Raw genomic sequence first — 26,571 nt, forward strand, 5'->3', positions numbered from 1 at the left:
AAAAAACCTTCATTAAATGTATACTGTACTCAACTCACTCTTGTAAGCATTAGGGATACAGTACAACTTCAGAATATTATTTATTCCAAAGGAGTTTAGATAGTATTCTTTTTACAAATGCAAAAATAAAGGTCTAGAGTAATAGCAATTACCTAATGATTTTCAGGAAGTGAACAACAGTGGCCATTTAGATGACCAGAATGTCAAGTCCATTATTCTTTCTTTCTTTCACACTTTCACACTCACACACTTTTTTTTTTTAGGTTTTTGCAAGGCAAATGGGGTTAAGTGGATTGCCCAAGGCCACACATCTAGGTATTTATTAAGTGTCTGAGACCGGATTTGAACCCAGGTACTCCTGACTCCAAGGCCAGTGCTTTATCCACTATGCCAACTAGCTGCCCCTATAATGATGAAACTAATAAAATTCTCAGTATTCAAAAATAGTGAATTGAAAAAAAACATGATCAATAAAAATAAGTATAGGAACTGGACTTGTCATATCATTGGTACAGGGAATCTTAAGCTGAAAAAATTCCATCTTCCCTTGTAGGTTGGCACTTTCCCTTCAACTTACAGGTCTAGAAATTTCCCTGGGATACTGACAGGTTAAGTGACTTATACAGGGTTAGATTTCTAGCATGTGACAGTTGGGTGAACTCAAGTCTTCCAAGTTCTAAGGCTGCTTATGTACTTCATTTCATCCTATCTCTCATAATTGCCGATAAAGTCCTGCATTTTTGTTGTTGGTTTAGCTTTCAGCCATGTCTGACTCTTTGTGGCCCTTTTTCAGCAAAGAGATTGGGGAGGCTGGCCATTTCTTTCCCCAATTCATATTGCAAGTGAGGAAACAGAGGCAAATAACGTTGTGACTGATCCAGAGTGGCAAGGCTAATGATTTCTGAGACTGAATTTGAATTCAGATTTTCCTGACTCTAGATCCATTGAGTCATGGAACTACCCATTAATTCATTAATGCATTCTTAATAGAATTGTAAAATTGATTATATGCATGTATGCATGGTTTATTATACATGTATATATATATATTTAACTCAAATATACATATATTTTACACATATGTATATGAGCCCTGAGTAGAACTTTTGTTTCTGCTTGAGTGAGCTCCATTTTAAGAACACCCTTGAAAATTTGTTTGAATGATAGTTCCCATCAAATGACTAATCATATATGAAAATTAGGGTACACATAATTTTTTATTGTTCTTTAACATTTTGATTACATTTTTTACCAGATGGCTCCTTATAAAGTGGTTAGATAAAAAAGTGGTTATATAAGTATTGAATTAGGTTCATCAAAGAGATCAAAGAGAGTATAAAAAAACAATTTCCATGACTAAAAAGGGCAAAAATATTTTAATTCATCAAATAATTTGAAATAATGAATTTCAATTATTTCATGAGGTGAATGGAAACTGTCAAATTATTTGTAGCAATCCCATCTAGTGATATGTTTTTTTCTCTGCCAAAAAGTGAGGAGATCAACATGGTGCTAGCAGAGCTGGAGCCGCATGCTGAGTCCTTCTGGCTACCCAAAGTCAGCAGCATGTTAAAAACAAAAATAAATCCCTTACTGCCACTAAATCATTGGCTTCTGATTTTTGAATTGTAAAAAAAAAATACATGCTTTCATTTCTTCATTGATTAGGGTTTTATCTTAAAAGAAAAATCAAAATCTAAAACTTCATCCTGGTAAAAGTGTAATAACAATGCCCATCATCAGAGAACTGACATAATTTGTTGTGTAAATAAGTAGTTTAATCACCATTGAATAATAATTTTATTGAAAATTATAGAAGATGTAAATGTAGGTCATGATTATGAATGAAAATGGAACTTGGTTGTATAGAGAAACAACTAATTTTCAGTGATTATAGTACAGTTTTATTGGGGGTAAGATGAAAGTCAACAAAATTTTATTGAAACAAATATCTAAACAGACAAGCATGGCGAATTTTTTGTCTTTTCTCTAGTCACTTATTCATTCTGCAGTGTACTGCTGGTTAATATTGATTCCATGAGTATTCCCCTTAAAAAATGAGATAAAATGTATATTTATATGTTAACAATATAAGTAGAATAGATGTGTGTCTTTGACTGTATAGAAATATATATTTATAAGGATTGCTATCCAGTTTGGGGTAGGTGAGGGAGAGTTCAACCAGTAATTTAATTATTATTGAGCATGTTTGATGAGGTAATCTAACAAAGTAGATCTATACCTTGTTTTGCAATGTATAGTCTTAGAGAGTTACTAGAGGTGGAGGAATATTGAAGACTGAAATAACTTACTTATGGTCATGTCGCTAACATGTATTACACAAGATAACTTGGATATGTAATACACATGTAAATATTTAATTGCATGATCTTTGCTTTGTCAAATACAACTAGAAACTATGTGCTCCTTTGGATTATTATAGATATTATTATAAAGATTATATTACATTTACAGGCATACCTCAGAAATATTGCCTTGGGTTCCACACCACCACACTGGACCAAAAATAATGCGAATCACATGAACTTTTTTTTATTTTTCAGTGCATATAAAAGTTATGCTTCCACTATGATGCAGTCTATTAAATGTGCAGTAATATTATGTCTACAAACAAAATATATTCCTTTATTAAAAAATGCTTAATTTGCTAAAATTGCTAACTGTCATTCAAGTCTTCATTAAGTCATACTATTTTTCCTGGTAGAGGGTCTTGCCTCAATGTTGATTGTTGCTGACTGGATAGAGTTGTAGTTGCTCAAGATTGGGGTGACTGGAAATTTCTTAAAATAAGACAGTTTGCTGCATTGATCGACTCTTCCTCTTGAACACTTAGAGACCATTGTAACGTTATTTATTCGCTTAATTTAAATATTGTGTCTCAGGGAATAGGGAGGCCTGTAAAAAGGGAGAGAGGCTGGAATGTCTTGTGGTTGGAGCAAGAACATACACAGAACACACACATTAAGTTTTCTATCTTATATGACCCCAAAACAATTATAAGAGTAACATCAAGATCACTAATCACAGATCATCAAAGCATATTTAATAATAGGGAAAATATTGAAAAATTATGAAAATTACCAAGATGTGACTTAGAAACAATGTGAGCATATACTGTTGGAAAAATTATGCTGATAAACTCTCATGATGCACTTGCCACAAATCTCTGATTTGTAAAAAATGCAATTAAAGTGAAAAGCAATAAAATGAAACACAATAAAAAGGAGATATACCTACAAAGATTACAACACTGTAACATAATGTTTTATTATCTCTATTTTACATAGTATCAAATTGAGGCTCAGAGAGGGAAGTATCTTCCTGATGTTTATATAGCTAATATCAAAGTAAAAAACTGTACATTAAGGTCTATTGGTTCCATATCTCTTCTATTATACTCTCAATATTCTTTTTATTATACTATACTGTTTGGGTTTTTGTGTTTTTTTATCATATCAGCAAGACTGGCACTACATTAACAGTGGCATAGGAAGGTAAATGTACCAATGTACTCTGTCTTGGACAGATTCCTTTACTATTGTGTTCTGTTCTTGGGAAAAATTAGAAAATATTCTACAGAGTGCTAGAGCCGGTTCATATGGACTCTGAGAACCAAGTGCTCATTTTTCCAGTATGAACATTTATACCTCAGAAATCTACAAACAGTTATGTCAGGACTTGAGTTATTGCTTTGTTGATTGCCTAGTCTTTAGAAAGTGATGGAGAAAATGCTGATAATGCAGATTAATCTTTAAAGTGTAGATTAGATATATTTTTTCCCTTGAGAGTTAGTGGTTAAACATTCCTCAAAGCCTTTTAGAAGAGAGTGACTAGAATGGTTAGGGGACTGGAAATACAAAAAACTGATGAAAGAATTTGTCCAAGAGATAAGAAAATTTAATGGAAGCATGTTGACTTCTTCCCAGGTATCTGAAGGACTGTGCTATAAAAGAGTAAATTTGTTGTGGCCTCAGAATGCAAATCTAGGAACAATGAGGTAGAAGTTGCAGGGAGGTAGAATTTATATTTACATAAGAAAAAACATTCTAAAAGTTATAGCTGTCAAAAGGGAAGCATGTTGTTTCAGGAGATAATTCACTCCCTTTAACTAAAAGGTTTTAGGTAGATCCTGGATGACCACTTGTCAGGAAGGTTGGAGGGCAGGTTTCTGTTTGAGGTTTTTTCCCAAATCTGAGATTCTGTAAAGAGATAACAGTTACATAATACATTATTTGTAATTATATTTGTATACAGAACTCTATAAGGAAAAACTTCTGAAAAGGAATAGGCTGTATATATATGCCATCTCTTCCCACAAACATTTTCAGATTGGGGTAAAGAAGCCTTAGGACTTCATGTCAGGACACCTGAGTTCCAGTCCTGTTTCTTCTAAAAACAAGTTTTGTGATCACAGACAAACCAATGAGCAATCTAGTGCCTCAGTTTCCAAATTAAATGAAGGGGCTGAACTAGAAATTCTCTATTGTCCTTTTCATCTCTGGAGTTCTCATAGATTTAAAGATGAAAGAAAAGTTTACAGATGATTTAATCAAAATCACATGCAATCTCTGAATCAGCATCTCCTGAGAACATCTTGCCCCACCCTCTCTTGAAGAAGAATATCCTCTATGGCATTTCCTCTCAAGTGATCATGAATTTTCTGCTTGCTGAAATTTATTTGGAGGATGCCACGGAACCATGAAGTGGGTATTATGGTTATTGTATTTTTAGCACATATTTTTCACAAGAGAAAATAAGACTCAAGAAGAGGAAATGACTTATACAAGGTACATAGCTAGAAAGCTATAGAAGGAACTTCCTGGTCCCATCAAGGTACCTGACTTCTGATCTATCTTTTGAAATTCTTCTTTAAATGTAGCGTATTTGTCCCATCTCTCTTTAACAGATAAGGAAAATGTAAAAAAAATATATAGTAAGCCAGTTATTCAAATATTCAAAATGAAGGAATAATTCTATTATTCTATTGTTTGCATTAATATAAAGGTCAGACTTGATATATATGTATATATACATATATATATATACAAAAGATTCCTCCTGTTGTCACATTTGACTGCATCATTTGATTTTTTATAAGTATTGCACTAAATAGTGTTTCTACTCTGCTCTTGTGTTTTAAATAAAAGATAATTCTTAAATTAGTAAATAGTTGAAAAATACAATGCATTGACTTGGAATTTTTATTACTGTATTTTAAGATGCATGCCAATGACCTAATTAACATTTTAGAATAATGAATGATATTATTAAAAGTGAATAATCAACATAGATAATCAGAGTGGTAAGTATTTAAAATAAAGTTGCAACATTTATGGTGCTTGGAATGATGAATGAGAAAAATTTGTTTTTATTAAATTTTACCAAAAATTGTAGAAAAATCATTTGTCAGTATAATAATTTTTGCTGGAGGTTCCATCCCTTTTTTTGCAAGGCAATGAGGTTAAGTGGCTTGCCCAAGGCCACATAGCTAGGTTAATTATTAAGTGTCTGAGGCCAAATTTGAAGTCAGGTACTCCTGACTCCAGGGCCGGTGCTCTATCCACTGTGCCACCTAGCTACCCTGTTCCATCACTTCTATAGCACCTGACTTTTGGCACCACCATAAACTATACCCACACGATATACTATTACTTCCGTTTCTGTTCCTTGGCATTTATTGAGTGCCCCAATGTGTAGAACTCTATACATATTTTCACAAAATATGACCTGTTCCTTTTAGGAGTCTGCTTTCTAAGATCTCATGAGAAAACTGTCATACCTGAAATACGTAAATACAATTCTCATATTTGTTAATTTATCTTAAGATCAATTTCAATTTTCTGTTGTGTTATTTTTGAAATTTATAGTGAGGTAGTTGTAGTGTACAGAAAAGAGCATGAAGTTTGGGATAAGAGATCTGGGTTCAAATTCTGTTTCTAATTCTTAGTAGTCATGTAAGGATGGGTAAAGTGATTAGCTTCTTTGGTCCTTCATTTCCTTATCTGTCAACTGAGGGATTTCTATTACATGGTCTTTAGAGTTCCTTCTAACTTTCAGTTTATGATTCTATAATCTTGATATTTAACCTCTCATGCACAGTTTTCTCTTCTGGAAAATGAAAATTTTAACATTAACCTAGATTTTGTGAAGAAAGTACTTTGAAAAACTTAAAGCAATATGTGAAAATAGGTTTATAAAAGAAAATTTTTAAAGATAAATTTATTGCTAAGTCCTCTCATATATTGCATTGTTTTATTTTATCTAATATTTTAGGATAAGTCAAAACTTTGAACATAACAAATTTAATTTCTTTTTTCTATAGAGAAATAAATCCCCAGAATTTATGGTATATATGTATATATATATATATATATATATTATATGTGTGTGTGTGTGTGTGTGTGTGTGTGTGTGTGTGTGTATATCATCCTAGAAATATTTATAAGAACAAACGTTTTTTCCCCCTGTGCAATAGTACCTTTAGTTTAGTTATCATTTGAGTGGACATTTTTCCACAGTCAGGAGACTTTCTGGAATATTAAATTTTTTTCACTGGCACTCCCACTTCTAAGTACTCTAAATCTGTCACTGCACTATTGATCACGTTATCTTCTTTGATGTCATTCAATATTAAATGAGGTCTTTCAATATTAAAATAGAGAAAGACAAATAAAATTCCCTAGTTTTTTTTGCTTGGTACAGTAGAGAATACAGATGGATTTAGGGTTATAGAATATCTATAGATAATATCACAAGAACAATCTTAATACTAGCAATTATTTTGGCACAAACATCTTGTAAAGACTCTTTTGAATCTTAGAAATTCATATTGTCATTCTTCATTGGGGTTAGGGTTAGTTGTCAACCTAGTCTACCTAACCAACTTGGCCTATATCCATTATTCCAGTGTTCAGACATTTTTAATTTTAGTTTTTTTTCCTTTTGTTCTCTGAAGGAGCGAATTTTTGCACTTTGGGTCCCAGTGTAATTACTATTACCTTCTGGTTGAAAGTACTATCTTCCAAGTAACTTTCCTCAACAATTTAACTGATTTTTTGGTTCTGAAATCTGCCTTGGTGATCCCATTTTCTGTGTCTATCAATCATCATTCTCTCTCTCTCTCTCTCTCTCTCTCTCTCTCTCCACAGATTAAAACTTTTATCTACCTCTAGCTTCCTGTCTGTCTATCTTTCTTCTCTCCATCCTTGAATGTATTTTTGATCTGTTTTAGACTATGTACATTATCACATATCTGCATTCTCAAAATCTGGTTTTTATGTCTTTTGTTTTCTGTTCCTTAATTAGTTAATTCTAATGAATTTTGCTTCACACCTTGAACTTGAAATTCACCATGTTGAATTATCATTGATTTTTAATATAAAAGTTTTCATCTTTTCACAACATGCCTTTGTTTCCATTCTTTTTCTCTCATGGGAATAATCCCAATTCTTCTGTGCTACCTCATTACCACATACAGATCCACATTTGTAATATCAATACTCAAATTTGTGGATTTGCATGACAAATCTCTAGGTTGAGGGAGAAAGCTCCCAGTGGCTTCTCATTCTTCAAAAGATCTGTAATTTATTGCTGTCCCCTTCCTTGGAAATCAAGTGTAACTTCTCCATGCCTTAGGAATTGGCATCATTGCTTCTGGTAGTCAAAATAAATTATGTAGTTGCTAATTTTTTGGTGATAAACTTTTCCAAATTTTGCTTAACTTGTCTGACTCATATCTGATTTCATACAATTTGCAATGCCAGTGTTTTCCCCATATCAACTATGATTGGACATCAGAGGACTTTTGTAGAATAACATTCTGTTTCACTAACATTTATTAAATACCTACTATGGTTTGTATTAGAATTTAATAGAGAAACCTCAGGATAGCTCTTTGTTTGCATTTCAGTACATAACAGGAGAATTCTGTATTTTGCAATGTTAACAAAGTGGATAATTTGTCATCTGATATAAATCCATTTAAGATTATTAGCTAGACCCATTCTAAATCTCTTTCCCACAATCCCAGTTTATATCCTCTTTGATGAACAAAGATAACTATTTGCATCTTCTTTTTCCCTTTTCTGAACTTTCCCTTGAATCATTCCTAACATGAAAAAGCCTTCACCTTTTGGTCAACCAAAATCCAAAATTTTCACTTTAAGTTTTAAATTAAGCTTGATTCCTTTGGGATGCTTTTTCTTTTAAATAAATAAATTCTTCTAAATAATATTTCTAAGAAAGCACTAATATTTTTTTCCAAAACCATATTTTCCTCTAAGCACAATTTTAGCTGGAAACTATTTTTTTCCATTTCGACCAAACTAATGAAGATCAATAATTTCTTAGCAGCTTATAATGTAAGAGAGCTACCTGGGACATTTAAGAATTAATGATTTACCTAAGGTCACAACCAGTACGTGTCAGAGTCAGTACTTTAATCCTGATTTTTCCTAGCTCTGAGGCCTATGTTAGACTGCCTCTCTTATAAAAGCATTTACATGTAGTGATATTGATTGACATTTTATTGATTGAAAAATTCTTAAAAGGAAGAATTATTTTACTATTCATGCTAAATATTTCTGAATTACCTGCTAATAAAATATATATTCCAGTAAGTTTCTCCTTTTTTCTTTTTTTTCTTTACATATTGCTATTCCCCAGAGTCATCTCCCATCATTCATCTTCTCTATCCCTGATAAATGAAGCAGTCTTTGATGAAGGCACAAAATCTTGCTGATAATTTAGGTCTCTTATATAAGGATGTTGTCTTATCTCCTTGGAACTTACAAAATACACATTTATTCTCTATATTAATTTGAAAGTATCCATTGTCATAAGCTCTCAATTCCCTCTTCTCAAGAGATGTCAAAAACTCCTGTTTTACTGATTATTGAAACTGAGTCAAAATGATCAGCCTTATCTCATGCCTCTCATCTATCCAAAGTTAACGAATTCATCTTTGTCTTCACCTCTCAGTTTATCCTTCAACCTATTTTGAAAAGATCATGAAACTGACCAAGACCAACCTATCTCCTTGTACTTTTGACTCTATTTCATTTTATCTGTATCAGCATTTTTCTATTTTCACTTATCTTCAATGAGATTCTTCTCTCCCTTTTTTCCTTCCTGTTGCTCCTTCTTCTCCACTGGAAGTTTGAGATGTTCTTGCAGGTTCTGTCATAACTTTTACTCTTTTCTGTGATTCTCTTCACTGAACATTTCATCAAATGTTATGGCTTTATAGGATTTAGAATTAGATAATTTAGAGATCATTTAGACTAATACCTCATTTGACAGATAAGGAAACTTAGGACTGTAAAATTAGATAATTGTCATTTATATGGTATTTTAAGAGTTGCAAAGCACTTTATAAACATTATCTTACTTTATTTTTACAACTGCATTGGGGTGGGGGCAGGGTAGGTACTATTACTGTATCCCTTTTTAGAGTTGAGAATGCCAAAGCAGACAAAGGTTAAGTGACATAGCCAAAATGACATATCTGCTACGTTTCAAAGGTTGGATTTGAACTCGTGTCTGCTTGGTTCCAAGTTTAGTTTTCTAAATATTTCTCCAGCCCACCTTAAATGTCACAGAGATATAATTTATATAAATGTAAATTATACAGAAATGTAATTAATAGAGATAGGATTCAAGATCAGGTCTCCTCTGTCTCCAAAATCTAGTTCTTTTTCATAATTCCATATGGAAATCTCAATGCAGACTGCTACATCTATAGATCTAGTTTCTATTTTCTGAATTCTAGGTTTATCTTTTCAAGTATATCTTTATTTAGATAAAAATTAGTTCAATTACTGCTTTGCTGATAGACAACTTAAAATTCCATATATCTTGAACTATTTTTCCTTTTAATATCATAACTTCTCTTGGCAGAATTACTCTCATTCCAATCACTCAAAACCAAAATCTCAGATATATCTTTGATTCAACTATATTCTTTATCCACTATAAGAAGTTAATTCCTTTGTCCTATGAATATTATAATGCAATATTTCTTACATTCATTGCCTTTATCACTTCCATACTTCCATTAATTCACTAGTTTTTTTTTTTTGCAAGGCGATGGGATTAAGTGGACACACACAGCTAGGTAATTATTAAGCATCTGAGGTCGGATTTGAATTTAGGTACTCCTGACTCCAGGGCTGGTGCTCCATATACTGCACTACATAGTCGCCCCCATTCACTAGTTTAGACCCTCAACACCTCTATCTGGAGTATCATAGCATCTAACTGATCTCTTTTTTCCCATTCTGTTCCCATTCCAATACCTGATGAATAGGTATAATCTCTTCTCAAAAGCTTTAGCTTGCCTATTCCCTGTGATTTTTTTTAAAAATGGATTATTTAGACTAGTATTTCAGATCCTTAACAACTTCACACTACTATTTGTCTTATAATCTATGCACCAACAAAAGAGTTTCATAATTTTTGTGAACTGTTCCTTATTTGCATGCAATTCTCTCCCATATAGATTGTCTTCATTGTCTGAAATGCATTTTTTTTACATATCCACTCAGTGAAATCTCAGTGCCTCTCTCTCTAAAAACTATACCTGATTAGCTAATCTAAAAATCACCTCTTGTCAAATTTCTTATAATACTTTACCTTTGTTTCTTAGTTGTCCTTATCATATTCTACCAGGTATAAATATTGCTAGATTGGTTGACTGATAGAATTGTATCATACTTATTTATGTCCTTGTATTATCCTCTCTTCTTCCCCTATTATATTGTAAAATGTTTGAATTTAGGGACTATTGCTTTTTTGTCTAATAAATGCTTGTTAAATTGAATTAAAATTCACTCAATGCATACCAATGAATTAAAATTTAAGTAATCATATTTATAGAGATATTATTTGAATATAATACATTATCTGAAATTTGTTTCATGCCATAATGTTTTGATTTTATAGGATGAAAGTTCTATAGAAAGTGATGAGTTTGATATGAGTGATTCCACACGCATGTCAGCTGTAAACTCTGACCTTAGTTCTAACCTTGAAGAAAGAATGCAGAGCCCCCAGACTGTTCCTGGTCAACAAGATGGTAAGCATTTTAATTTATAATAAAAATATAATCAATATGAGTATAGTACAAATTCTTTCTCTCACAGTGCCACCTATTTATCTGTGTCCATGAGATCTAATTCCTAGAAAACACTTTCTATTCAATTAATAATTTTTATATTCAAGAACTTTTAGTTTGAACTTGTATATTAGATTAGTTTGTAGGATATAAATTATTTACCAAAAACATAATATGACACAAATTTTTATATCTGTAAAGCTCATTGTCTTGTGATCCCTGGACATAATTTATATTTTTGTAGTCTAATTGTGCTTGCTTTTGTCTCCCAGAAATACAATGCAATTCATGATGATTTCTAAGATTGTCTTTATTTTAGAAAAGTAAAATCATTGTGATGGGTTAAGATTTCAATCAAGAATAATTTGATTGCTTTTGCTTTCAAATCATAGTTTGCAATGGAGAATTCAAATTGTAATAACTCTCTAATGTACTTAGAGTGCTTTTGTGGGGAAAAGAGATATTTTGCTAGAATTCTTATTTTTACATGCTATTTTATATTTTAATGGAAAAAATGGAGACAGTTCCTGCTTTTGATTTCTATTAGATGTGAAGGCCCTTAAAATATTGACTATATCGGGTATATTCTTTTCTTCTCTTGCTGAGGGAAATGCTAAATTCTCAAAGATGGGATGCCAACAAATTTGTGATATTTTAGAAGGTCATCTTCTCTTATTCTACTTAAGATTTTAGCTTATCAGAATTATATTGAATTATATGGAAATTATCTTGAATTATATAGAAATAACTATTTGTATTGTCTTTGGAAATTATCATTTTCATATGTTTAAAATTCTACATGCAAGTAATTTTTTCCCTTATTTTGGGCTAATTATGTTTAAAATCTACTCTTGAAGGCTTCTAAATGGATAGAAAATGGCTAATTTTAACCATAATTAGTTGCTTTCTCATGCAATTATCTAACTATAAAGGGAGTTACTGACTGTATAGTTTTGCACCTACAAGTAATTGCAGGAACTAAAAATTGTTTGTAAAAAGAAAAGGGAGTCTACTGTGTTTGTGTTTCATCCTTCTTAGAAAACATAAGCTGCAGAATTCCTGTTAGTTTTTTTAGATGCTATTTGTTTCATGTACATGATGAAGACTGAGAAAACCCTAATTTAAAAAAACACAGGGACTCCAAAAAGACCTCTTTTCCCTTCTTTGCAGAATTGTCTAAAGGCCATAATTACCCTTAATTGCAAGAAGTATAGAAAGTGATGCTTGTGAATGCATCATCCACAGTACTGGTGGCTTTAATACTGTCATATTTTTTAAAACAACCTTATAATAGGAAGGTTATTGGAACAGACAGGGCATTTAGCCAGGAACATAGAAAGAAAGATTTTTTTCTGGCTAAGAAATAAAATGTCTTGTACATCTTGTCTAAAATACTAGTATATATATATATATATATATATATATATATATATATATATATATATATATGGCTCTGGGTTAATGGAATGGTTTATTGGAATGGACATCAAAATAAGATAAGCTTGAAAAAGGTTTAAGATACTACTTTCTATCTTTTTTGGTTTTATGTACATCAGTCAATATTACCACTATATAGATTTTTGAATAGTAAACAATAAGTTAGGTGCTCTTTTGCTATAGAATTGTTTCCTTGAAAGAAATTGCTTAGCATTGTCTACTAGGATGCAACTGATATATCTGACAAATCAATATTGATTTGAACAAAATACAGTGGAAGAATGTGAAGTATAAATTATGTTGGGAAAGGTATATTCTTCTATGGTTTACTGAAGTTAGTTTTGTGGGAAAATAGTAGAGAGAGCCTATCTTTATTCCTACAAGTCTTATCAAGCTTCAGTGGACCTGCATGACTGTACTCTCTTTTGTTCTACTACACTGTTCCTATGAACGTATAATCCTTAAGAAATGGGAAGAGTTAAAGAAAATATGGATAGTACTACATAAGAATTTTCTTATATAAATGACCCAGTAAGTGTATAGAACTTGCCATTTTCTCTTGAATTATTGGCTATATTGAATTTGTTTTGATCATTTTTTTTCTAATACTTTTTGCTTTGTAACAAAGTAATAATTCTTCAATGGAGCCATGGTATCCTAACTAGACCTCTTCTATAGAAAATAAAATTCTTCCTGGAAAAAAATGATATTCTTCCAATTGTCTCTTAATTTGTCTTTTATTAAATCACTTAATCCTTCATTAGTCTAATTATTTTCTATGTCCATGAATTGATCATTGATATATGAAATTACGAAATGATTCATACATGCCCAGTTATTAGCATACTTGTCTGCAAAGCAGCTGGAAGCAAGACTGCAATCAAACTTTAATAAGACATAGGGAATATAAGGGAAAACAGTCATAGAGAATATAGAAAAAAAAACAAAAGAGGACACAGAGGTAGATGGTGTGGGAATGGCAAATAGGGTGATGAAAGAAGACAGTATGAGGAAGAAGACAGGAAATGAGTCACTTTGGTAACTGCAGCTAGAGTTGAGAGCACATGTGCAACATGTACCTTTAGGAGATGAGAGAGAACTCAGGTGGGGATAACAAGCTATTATCTGTGTCATATGAATCATCTCAAAATTGTTGGTAAAACTTTAAAGTTAATACTTCCATATTATCTCAGAGTTAACAGAACCATTTAGTGTTCTGCTGGTCTCGTTACAGGTTTCTGGAACTTACCTGAGATTTACACATCACAGGACCCCTAATCCCTAACAGCAAAGTCTAAATGGCTTCCCTTGATTTAGCACATATTACCAGGATGTGATTTTTGATTAATAAATCATGCAGTTCATAAATTATTTTCCTTTGATATTTGGAATGACTGGTATATGACTTCTAGATTACTATTTGCAATCTTCCTTTGCCACTTTATATTGGCTATTTATGAACTTACTATGATGGTCATAAAGTGCAAGGGGTTGGGTAGGGAAGGTCATGAAGAACAGAATGAGACAATTTTAAACAGTCCAATATAATACTGCTCATAATAGCTGCATCTCACAAGATTTTTTATTACTTTGTGGCTACAAAAGACTTTCACAAATGTTTCATTTGATCCATGTAAAAAAATCTTGTGAGATGCAATGTAAACATCATCTTATATATGGTGAAATTTAGCCTTAGTCATCTAACTAGGATCTTTGGATCTAGAACTGAAAAAGACCATAGGACTAGGTTAAGCCTCTAATTTTATAGATGATGAAACTGAGGACTAGGAAGTTTAAGTGAGTTTCCCCAAGGTCACACATATGGTAAATGTGAAAGGGACAATTTGAACTCTGGTTCTCTAATTTCAGTGATTGTTCTTTCTACTTGAACTTTAAATCCTCTTTGCACTGGCCTGCAAAAGAACTTAACTACCTTGGTTAGAGTTGTTATTGTTATTTTAGTGTGCATCTACAAAAAGTAAAAATTTTTTTCAGTTTACTTTTAGTATAACAACTTTGTATAATGCTACATTCAAAAAATATGTTGAGAACTTTATTTAGTCCATAACTGACTCTTAATGAATAATTCTGCATGAGATAAATAAAGATGAAGAAGCATGGTGAAGAGCAAGTTTTCCTTCATCCCTGCTTCCACTGTATAAATTTGGTGATGAGAAGAAGAAAGAGAAGGAGGAAGAGGAAGAAGAGGAGGAAGAGAAAAATGAATATAATAAGAGAAGTAGGAAAAGAAGAATAAGAATAAAAAGAAGTTTAAGATGGTCATAAAACCCATTAATTCAAATCAACAAATATTTGTTAAGTATCTATTATTTACAAGACATCAGCCTAGATCCTTGAATTTAAGAGTGACTTTTGCTAAGTAGAGGGTGTGGAGCTGAGATGTCAGCAGGAGAACTGTCTCTCTTAGGTGCTCTCTCCAAGATATTTCAAAAACCTTAAAATTACCTAACTAAATTTTGGGGAGACAGAACCCACAGAAAGATCCAGTGAGGCAATTCTATAGTCCAAGGGTACCTGGGAAAATAGTGGGAAGGCTCTTTTCCATGGGGTTGGAGGGGGCAGCATCCTGAAGTGAAGGAAATTTAGCCTTCTGGGAATAGCCCCAGGACACCTGGCAGCAGGAGCAGTTTCCTGACCACCCCAGGGAGCACCAAGTACAACTTGGAAGATCAATAGGGAGACCTCTGCCAGAGAGAGTGTGGCCCTCCTCAGCACAACCATGGCCCTCAGAGAAGCCCAGATCCCAGGAAATGGAAGCAGACCTGTGGAGCCACCCAGCAAGAGCTGCCTGACAGTTGCTCCTTGATTGCTCATCCCAGGGAAGACAAAGGAGTGGAGGGATACTGCTGAGGTCTGTCCTCTGTCCCTGGGACAGGACTCTGGTACTTTGACCACATTTGGTCCCTAGCAGCAGTCTGGGGCCCCAGAAGGGTGAGCTTGCGGCCATTCAACAGACCAGGAGAGTAGTCAGAGCCTCACATACTGAGGTCCTTGCAGGGGTGTTCCAACAACACTCAAAATCTCAGGTAGTATGCCAAAACCAAGCACATGGTAGGGAAATGAGTAAACAGGGAAAAAAGGAACCTGATCATAGACAATTACTTTGGTCCCATGGAAGAACAAAATACACAATCTGAAGATTAAAAAGTCCAAGCTTCTGCACTAAAGACTCCAAGAAATATAGAAGTTTGGCTCAGGATATGACAGAGCTGAAGAAAGATTTTGAAAATCAAGTAAGGGAGATAGAAGAAAAATTGGGAAAAGAAATGAGAGAGATGGAAGACAAACATGAAAACGAAGTCAGCAGCTTAGTCAAGGAGATCCAAAAAAATGCTGAAGAAAAGAACATATAAACCAATTTAGGTTAAATGGATAAAACATTTCAAAAAGTTATTGAGGAAAAGAATGCTCTAAAAAGCAGAATTGGCCAGATGGAAAAGGAGATAAGAAAGCTCTCTGAGGAAAACAAATCCTTCAAATGTAGAATGGAGCTAAAGGAAGCTGATAACTTTGTGAGAAATCAAGATGCAATAATTCAACAACAAAAGAATGAAAAACTAGAAGAAAATGTGAAATAACTCATTTCAAAAAACAACTGATCTGGAAAATAGATCCAGAAAAGATAATTTAAAAATTATTGGGCTACCTGAAAGTCATGATCAGGAAAAGAGCCTTGACCTTATTTTAAAGAATTTCTACAGGAAAACTGCCCTGATATTCTAGAAGCAGATGGTAAAATAGAAATTGAAAGAATCCAATAATCCCCCCCACACCAGAAAGAGATCCAGAAAAACTCCCAGGAATATTATAGCCAAGTTCCAGAACTCCCAAGTCAAAGAGAAAGTGTTGCAAGCTTCCAGAAGGAAACAATTCAAATATTGTGGAACTACAGTCAGCATTACCCAGGACTTAACAGCATCTACATAAAAGACTTATAGGGCTTGGAATATAATATTATGGAAGGCAAAAGAGCTTGGCATGCAACTGAGAATCAACTACCCAGCAAAACTGAACATTCTCTTCCAGGGAAATGATGAGATGGGGGAATTTCAAATGTTCCTGTTGAAATGAACAAAGGTGAACAGAAATTTTGATCAAATACAGGACACAGGTGAAACATAAAGTCTACTAGAAGGGTAGATTATGAGGAACCTAATGATGATGAACTGCATGTATTCCTACATGGAAAGATGATACTGATAATACTCATATGAACTTTCTTATTTAATAGAGTAGGTAGGAGGAGCTTTCATAGAAGAGGCACAGGGGAGAGCTGAATTTGAAGATGTAATACATTGTCAAAATTGAGTCAGTGTGTGAAAGAGAAATGTGCTGGGAATGAGCAAAAGGACAAGTAGAATAAGCTAAGATATTTCATGTAAAAGATATTTCATGTAGCTTTTGCAATGGTGTGGAAGAGGGGGGAGGTGAAGGGGAATGAGGGAGCCTTCATTCTCATCAGAAATGGCTCAGAGAGGAAACAGCATACACACTTAATAGGATATGGACATCTAGAAGAAAAAGGAGAGAAAGGGAGACAGGGGAGGGGAGGAGTGATGTGGGTGATAGAATAGAGGGTAGATCATAGGAGAGGATAGTCAAACATAACACCTTTTCTTTTCTACTTTTTTGCAAGGTGGTTGGATTGGGTAGTGGGTCTGGGACCATGGGGCCTGGTGGTTGCTGGGTGGGATGTAGACTTGGGGCCTCTTGGCCCTAGGTCCAATGCTCTGTCTGCTACACCACTTAGCTGCCCCATAGCACCTTTTTGAAGAGGGACAGATTGAAAGGAGAGAGAAAATATAATAGATGGTAGTGGAGAGGAATGGATGTAGGGAATTACAATCAGCTACAGAAACTGTAGAAAAATATGAAAGTAACTTCTGTGATGGACTTATGATAAAGAATGTGATCTACCCCAGACAGAGCTGATGGTATCAGAACACAGAATGAAACTTATTTTTTTTCTTTCTTTCACTTTATTTCTCATGATAATTTATATTTTTGTGGGGGAGAGGATATTATGTTTATTCTTAAGCAAGAATATTTTTGTAATTTGAAAATAAATTAAAGAAAATGAAAAAATAAAAAAAATGAAAAAATGAAACCCTTTAAAAAATTTCTAGGTGGAACAATTGGAAAACAATGGAACAATGGAAAAATTCTTAGAAACCAGGATTAAAAATAATTAATCATCTAAACTGGAATGTCACTCACTATGAAATTAATAAACTATGAAGTTATTTTTTAAAAAAGAGTGACTTTTGGGGGGCAGAGCCAAGATGGCGACAGGAGAGGACCTTCTCTCAGTTGCTCTGGAGCAAAACTTATAAACTAAGGACTCTACATTTTCAAGAGACAGAACCCACAGAGGGATTCAGCAAGGCTCCGTTCCACATGGGTGGCCTACCAGGGGGGTGGCCCGCCAGAGCAAAGGAAATTCAGCCTCCTGAAGGTAGCCCCAGGGTGCTGGGAGCTGGGGCTCACATCAGCAGGGGCAGTTTCCTGGCCCACACCCTGGGGAGGACCAGGCACAACTTGGGGAAACAGTGGGGGGGAACCTCTGCCAAAGTAAGCACATGAAGCCCAGCCCTCAGGGCACACGGTGAGCATCATGGTAGCAGCAGCCCAGATACAGGCACAGGAAGCAGGTGGAGCCAGTAAGCAGGAGCCCCCAGGACATGAGCACATTGAGGTTAAGGAGGGGAGTGAAGAGAGACTGCGGGACTCTGTCCTCTGTCCCTGGAACAGGACTCTGGGGCTCTGACCACATTCTGATCCTGATCGCTGTCTAGGCCCCACCATAGAATAGAAGGCCCCCCCACCTCATCCCCATGGCAGAGGGGGGTACTTATGGTCATTCACAGACCAGGAAGACAGAGCCTCACACACTGAGATCCTTGTGGGGGTGTCCCAAAAGCTCAGGAAGCACCCCAAAACCAGGCTTAGGTTGGGAAAATGAGTAAGCAGAGGAAAAAAAAGGTACACCATTGAGAAATACTTTGCCTGTGATCCCAAGAATGATCAAAACACTCAATCTAAAGATGAGGAGGTACAAGCTCCTGCATTTAAAGACTCCAAGAAAAAACAGAAATTGGCTCAGGCCATGACAGAACTCAAAAAAAAAAGACTTTGAAAATCAAGTGAAGGAGATAGAGGAAAAATTAGGAAAAGTACTGAGAGATTCAGGGAAAACATGAAAATGAAATCCGCAGTTAGTCAAAGAGATCCAAAAAAATGCTGAAGAAAATATATGTTAAAAACCAGCTTCGGTCAAATGGATAAAACAGTTAAAAAGTTACTGAGGAGAAGAATGCTTTAAAAAGCAGAATTGGCCAGATGGAAAAGGAGATAAAAAAAGCTCTCTGAGGAAAACAAATCCTTCAGACAAAGAATAGAACTCAGGGAGATTGCTTATTTTACAAGAAATCAGGGCTCAATACTTCAAAACCAAAAGAATAAAAAATTAAAAGAAAATGTGAAACATGTCATTGAAAAAACAATTGATATGGAAATCAGATTTAGGAAAGATAATTTAAAAATTATTGAACTACCTGAAAGTCATGTCCAGGAAAAGAGCCTTGTCATCATTTTTAAAGAATTCCTACAGGAAAATTGCCCAGATATCCTAGAAGCAGAGGGCAAAATAGAAATGCAGGGAATCCACCAATCTCCCTGAGAAAGAAATAAAAAAAACAACCCCCAAGAATATTATAGCCAAGTTCCAGAACTCCCAAGTCAAAGAGAAAATATTACAAGCAGCCAGAAGGACACAATTCAAATATCATGGAGCTGCAGTCAAGATCACACAGGACTTAGCAGCAACTACATTAAAAGCTCATATGGCTTGGAATATAATATTCCAGAAGGCAAAAGATCTTAGAATGTAACCAAGAATCAACTACCCAGCAAAACTGAATGTCCTCTTCCAGGGAAAAAGGTGGACTTTCAATGAACCAGGGGAATTTCAAATGTTCCTGTTATAATGGCCAGAGCTGAACAGAAGGTTTGATCTTCAAGTACAGGACTCAGGTGAAGTATAGAGAGAGTGGAGAAGGGGAAAATATGAGGGACTTAATGATGATGAGCTACATGAATTCCTGTATAGAAAAATAATACTGATAGTACTCATATGAACCTTCTCATTTAATAGAGCAGGTAGAAGGAGCTTTTATAGATGAAGCACAGGAGAAAACTAAATTTGAAGATATATTGTGGTGTAAAAATGGAGTCAATAGATAAAAGAGAAATGCAATGGGAGAAAGAAAAAGGAGAGGAGGAATAGGTTAAGATATTTCATATAATAAGATTTTTCTTTATTACAATGAGCTATTGCAATGATATGGAAGGGGAGAAGGTGAAGGGGAATGAGGGAATCTTTGCTCTCAAAGGAGGTGGCTAGGAGAGGAAACAGCATATATACTCAATGGGGTGTAGACATCTGTGGTGAGAAGGGGGATGGGGGAAGGGGGGGAATGTGAGTGTTGGAGAAGAGGATGGACCATGGGGGGGGGGGGGAATGGTCAGATATAACACAATTTCTCTTTTACTTCTTGCAAGGGGCTGGGATTGGATGGCCTGTCTGGGACCATAGGGCCAGTTGGATCCTTGGTAAGGGGTGGTATGTGGGTTCAGGACCTCTTGGCCCCAGGGCTGGGGATCTGTCTGCTGCACCACTCAACTACCCTACAGCAGAGACAGAGTAAAAGGAGAGAGAAAATATAGTTCATTGTAGTAGAGAAGTATGAGTGGAGGGAGTTGTGATCAGCAATGGCAATGGTGGAAAAATATGGATGTAACTGTGGTGATGAACTTATCCTAAAGAATTTGATCCACCCACAACAGAGCTGGTGGTGTTGGAACACAGACTGAAGTACATTTATTATTATTATTATTATTATTATTGTTATTATTATTATTATTATTATTATTTTCTGGGGGGTGTTGCAGGGCAAATGCGACTGGGTGGCCTGCCTGCCTGGAGCCGCACAGCTGGGTGATTGTTGGGTGTCTGAGGCTGAGGTGCCCCTGGCTCAAGGGCCAGTGATCTGTCTGTCACCCAGCTGCCCCTACTGTTATTATTACTATTTTATTTTATTTTGGGTCTTTTTTTGTTTGTTTTTGTAGGGCGATGGGTTTGGGGTGGCTTGCATGGGGTCACACAACTGGGTGATTGTTGGGTGTCTGGGATTGCATTTGGGCTTGGGTACTCCTGGCTCCAGGGCCAGCTCTGTCCACTGTGCCACCTGGCCATACCTACTACTACTACTACTACTACTACTACTACTATTATTATTATTATTATTATTATTATTATTATTTAATTTTAATTTTAATTTTTTCTCTCCCCTTTAGTTTATCACTTATGTGGGTCTATATTTTCTTGGGGGAGGGGGTATTATGTTTACTCTTAAACAAGAATATTTTAGTAATGTATAAAAAACATTATTTGTACAAAATAAGAATAAATAAATAAATAAATGAAAAATAAATAAAGAGTGACTTTTGAGGTTACAAAGTCCAATTTTAATGGAAAGAACTAAAGTAGTATGAAATAGATTTTTCTAGAACCTTAAGGAAAAGAGAACAATAATAATATTTTCAAAACTCCACTAACACTGCATTAAATGTCCCAATTCTCCCACAACCTCTCCAACACTGATCATTTTGCTTTTTGTCATCTTAGTCAATCTGATGGATTTGATGAATTTCTCTATAATTAGTAATGATTTACAACATTTTTTCATATGATTATGTGTAACTTCAGTTTCTTTATTTGAAAACTGCCAGTTCTTATTCTTTGACCATTTATCATTCAACCTTATAAATTTGATTCAATTCTCTATATATTTTAGAAATGAGACTTTTATCAGAACCCCTAGATGTGAAAATTGTTTCCCAGCCTTCTGTCTTCCTTCTAATCTTGGCAGCATTGATTTTATTAGTGCAAAATATTTTTAATTTAATACACTCAGAATCATCCATATTGGAATTTATAATGTATTCTATTTCTCATTGGTTATAAATTTATCCCCTTTCCATAGATCTGATGGATAGAATATATTCTTTTAGTTTTTTCAAGGCAAATGGGGTTAAGTGTCTTGGCCAAGGCCACACAGTGAGGTAATTATTAAGCGTCTGAGGTCAGATTTGAATTCAGGTTCTCCTGACTCCAAGGCCAGTGATCTATCCATTGTGCCACCTAGCCACCCCTAGTACATTTCTTAAACTACAAATTGGTCTATGGTATCGCATTTTATGTCTAATCCTATACACATTTTGACCTTATTTTGTTATGGGGTGAAATGTGGGTCTATACTATCTTTCAGTTTTCCCATCAATTTTTGCCAAATAGTGAGTTCTTTTCCCAGAAGCTAATGTCTTTGGCTTTGTCCACTAATCCAATCATTCTGGAACTATGCCTCAAAAGCAATAAAACTTATCATAGCTTTTGACCCAGCTATACCAATACTAGGTCTATGTCCAAAAGGAATCACGAAAAATGGGAAAAGTCCTACATGTTCCAAAATGTTTATAACAGCTTTTTGTAGTGACAAAGAATTGGAAATTAAAGGACTTCCCATCAATTGGAGAATGGCTGAGCAAGTTAGGTATATGAATGTCATGGAGTACTTTTGTTCAATAAGAAACACTTAGGGGCGGCTAGGTGGCACAGTGGATAAAGCACCAGCCCTGGAGTCAGGAGTACCTGGGTTCAAATGTGGTCTCAGATACTTGATAATTACCTAGCTGTGTAGCTTTGGGCAAGCCACTTAAACCCATTTGCCTTGCAAAAACCTTAAAAAAAAGAAACACCGAATATTTGGATTCCAGGGAAGTATAGAAAGAATTACAGAAACTGATGCTGAACAAAGAGAGCAGATCCAAGGGAACATTGTAAATATTAACAACAACATCGTGATTTGAACATCAATGATGGATGCAGCTCCTCTCAGCAGTTCAGAGAGCTAAGGCAATCCTGGGAGACCTGTTAACTGACAATGCCATCCATATGCAGATGAAGAACAAAACAGCAAAAACCAAATTACAGAATCTAAGGAAAACTATCTTCACTTTTTAAAATTTACTGTTTTGTTTTTCCTTCCTGTCTCATCATTGTCTTCTTTTCCCTTAATCCTAATTCTTCATACAGAAAATGACTAATATTAAACACAAATATATGTGTACAATGTTCACTAGACTCTTCACCACTGAGGGGAGGAGGTTGGGAATGGTAGGTGGAAGAAAATCGCGCAACTTCTAAATGTGTATATAGATGAATGTTAAAAACTTTTATAAATGTAATTGGAAAAATAAAATAAAAAGCAATTAAAAAGCAATAATAATAATATCTGACACTTGCCTGTTCTGTACCAGGCTATCTACCAGTATGAAACACTACAGTTACTATCTCATTTGATCATCACAACAATCATCAGAAGTAGGTGCTTTTGTTATCCCCATTTTACAGATGAGGAAATTGAGGCAAACTAAGATTAAGAGACTTATCCAGGGGTACATAGGCAGTAAATTCTTTACAAGCATGATTTGAACTCAGGTATTGACATTTGACATTCTCAGACATGGAATATCTTCAAAAGTATTGGTGCTTCTTGGGCCAGAACCTAACTTCATGACTTAGCACAAAAAACTGCATAGTCAGGGCATCCTCCTTTCCTCTTGGAACATGAGCAACCCTCTTTATCTCCCCCAATTTAATTACTTGTGACCCTGGGTCATCATTAACCAGGGTTAGCACTCAGAGAACCATCTCCCTCTGGCTAGAACTGGGTTATGTCTGCATTATGCTACTAAACAGAGTTTGTTTCTCCAGTTCCAGATTCTGTCCTCTTTTTCCATTCAGTAAAAGGTGCAGCATACAACTGTTTAGTATACATCTCACCCTCTTCTCAGTAACCTCTCTCACCAACTTGTCACAAGTCTCTGCCTATCCACAGTAATCCTCACCATAATTGCTTTCTTTTCTGAGAAATTTTTGTCAAGTAGATATCTCAATTTCTTACCCTGGCAAAAATATCCTGACCTAAGGCAAAGTTCCACAAGCTTTGAAGTTTGAAGATAAGAGCAGCAGGAGCAGGGAGTGTTCTTTAACTGTTGGACAACTTTTTTTTGTAAGGTTGAAGGAATAGGAAAACAAGGGAGACAACTGAAGCAATAGAAACACAAGGGAGATGTTCCAGAGTATAGTCATCTTCTATACTGTAATACTGCTACAATAGAGGATTATTAAATATTCCCTCTGTCATACTTAAATGCATCCATTACAGATGAAAGGTTATAAATTTTAAACATCAGTTCCTTTTCTAAGCCTCAATCAAAGTTGCAGTGCCAAAAATGAATATGGAAGATAAGTAGTCTATAGAATATTTTCAGCAATGAACTAAGTGGAAAAAATAGTTTATGTGATATTTGGAAAATTAGAAGGGACTCATCATGTTGTAAGAGTGAGAGATCGTGGTTGAATGAAACATTAGTACCCATGAAATCTAGAAAGATCTAGAACAAGGAGTATGCTTAGTTGTTGTTGTCCATCATGTTTGAAAAAGGACCAAAATGACTATAGTTCATCTGACTGTGACTGATCAGAACAACACAAGCTCAGAAGCTTCTACAACAGGTCTGGTGCAAATACATTTGGAGTAAAGATATTTATAAATTTTCCTCATCTCATTTTTCTTTTTAACTATTAAATTCTGCTTTGATCATAAAACAAAGTGCTTTCTTTGATATGAGTATGCCACCCTGGGTGGCTCTGTGCCAGTGCCTCATATGTCTCACCATCAATACCAAAGTTCTTAAGAGAGACCTTGAGAATGACTTTGTATCACTTCTGACCTCAGTGAGGTTTCTAACATAGTCTTTTAGGCAAATACACATTTAGCATTTGAACAATGTGACCAACCTAACTGCAATAAAATTTGAATGCTTGGCATTTCAACTTGAGAAAGGAACTCCCATGTCTGGTGTCCTATCTTGCCAAATAACCTTGAGAATCTTCTTAAGACAGGACATTTTCTATGAAAGATCCTAAGGGAGAATATAGAGAATTTCATATGCCAAAAAGGTATAGATGAGTGATAATCATCAACTATGAATATTGATAAGAATCCAAATATATTTATGGTATAATTATGGTATTTATCTGCTAAAACATATGTCATTTAAAAGTCCATAAAAGGATAGTATCTGGGGGCAGCTAGATGGCGTAGTGGATAAAGCACCGGTCTTGGAGTCAGGAGTACCTGGGTTCAAATCTGGTCTCAGACACTTAATAATTACCTAGCTGTGTGGCCTTGGGCAAGCCACTTAACCCCATTTGCCTTGCAAAAATCTAAAAAGAAAAAAAGAGTAGTATGTGTGAAGAACCACTAAATAAAGCCTGCCCTTAAAAAGTGATGACAGAAAATTGAAAAGTCTATTTGTAGTTTCCAAAATCCTATTGCTTACAAAATGCTAATCATATTATTTTTTGCAGTTACTGTCTGTAATGATAATATAGTTTTTTGAATAATATTGCATTGAAAACAATAATTGACCTAATAAATGTTTTAACAAAGTATTACCATAGCTGACAGGACCAGGAAAAACCAGTATATGTATGTGTGTGTGTGATGTGTGTGTGTGTGTGTGTGTGTGTGTGTGTGTGAGCATTCCCAAATATTATGCTACTACCTTTATGAATACATGATAATAAACTTATAGTCAGAATAGAAAAGAAATTATAGAATTTTTAAAATGTAGAAATCATAGATATTATTGAGGGTATAAAAGAAATGACTTTAATTGAATTCTAATTACACAGTAGATATTTGGGCACACTTCTAGCTGTTTTCAGAGGGAGAAAGGTGATTAAATTTTACTAAACCATGAACATAGTTCCTCCTCTGTGATGGGGATGCTAAGTCCTGTCCTCAAGATCCCATTGGGCTCTTTCTTAGGGAATCTATATAACAATGTAATATTTTATTTTGCATTTTATTATTATACTTTAGTAGCATAATCACTTCCCAATTATCCAACTATCATAGTATTCTCCCTTATAATAATGAAAATGATAAAAAAATCATAACAAACAGTAAAAAAAGTTAAGCAAAGTCATAAGATTCAGTGGCCATAACTGACAGACCATCCAATAGTCCATACCTGTAACATACCAAAAGGATAAAGGTATTTTCCAATTTCAGAAATCCAGAATTGATGCCATTGATCACTTCAATTTATAGCTGACCATTCTCTGATCTCAAGACATTTATTTTCTTCCTGGGTTTTGTTTGCTATTTCAAAAAATAGTGTACATGGTATCTTTCTATCATTTTTAAAGTATTTCACATCTTTGTGCATTTCTTCTAATCTTGGTTGTATTGGTTTTATTTATAAATTTTTTTTATTTAATGTAGTCAAAATTATCTATTTGGCAACTTATATTCTCTACCTTTTCTTTGTTCATAAAGTTCTCCCTATTCCTTAAATCTAGTAGATATCTTGGTCTGATCTATGCCTAGATTTTACCATACTATTTTCTATGTTCCCAGCAGTTTTTGTCAATTACTAAATTGTTATCACATAAACTAGAGTCTTTGGGTTTATCCATCAGGAGATTACTGTAGTCATTTTCTACTTTTGTTTTGGTACCTAATCTAATCCACTGATTGATTTCTCTATTTTTTAGCTAATACTTGACAGTTCTGATGATTACTGCTTTATAATATTGCTTCAGATCTGGTATGGTTAGATCAATTTCCTTTGTTTTATTTTATTAATTCCCTTGATATTCTTACCCTTTTGTACCTCCAGATGAATTTTACTATTTTTTCTAGCTCTGTAAAATAGATTTGTGGTAGTTTGGTATGAATTTAATTTAAATGGTAATTTAATTTGGATAGAATTGTCATTTTCATTGTTTTAGCATAGCCTACCTGTGAGCAGTTGACATATTTCAAATTATTTAGTTCTGACAT

At 34.5% G+C, this 26,571-nt stretch overlaps 1 protein-coding gene across 2 annotated transcripts in view; it reads left to right on the forward strand.

Annotated features, from left to right (window-relative positions):
- The window catches only part of NOL4 (nucleolar protein 4), a 507,107-nt gene that overhangs the window by 157,571 nt on the left and 322,965 nt on the right, over nt 1-26,571 (forward strand). For both annotated transcript variants that reach the window (XM_074201260.1, XM_074201261.1), the window contains exon 5: nt 10,963-11,095. In XM_074201260.1, coding sequence (XP_074057361.1) covers nt 10,963-11,095 — 133 coding nt within the window. The remainder of the gene's footprint in view (nt 1-10,962; nt 11,096-26,571) is intronic.

The sequence above is a fragment of the Macrotis lagotis genome, chromosome X, assembly GCF_037893015.1.
Source record: "Macrotis lagotis isolate mMagLag1 chromosome X, bilby.v1.9.chrom.fasta, whole genome shotgun sequence".
Lineage (NCBI taxonomy): Eukaryota > Metazoa > Chordata > Mammalia > Peramelemorphia > Peramelidae > Macrotis > Macrotis lagotis.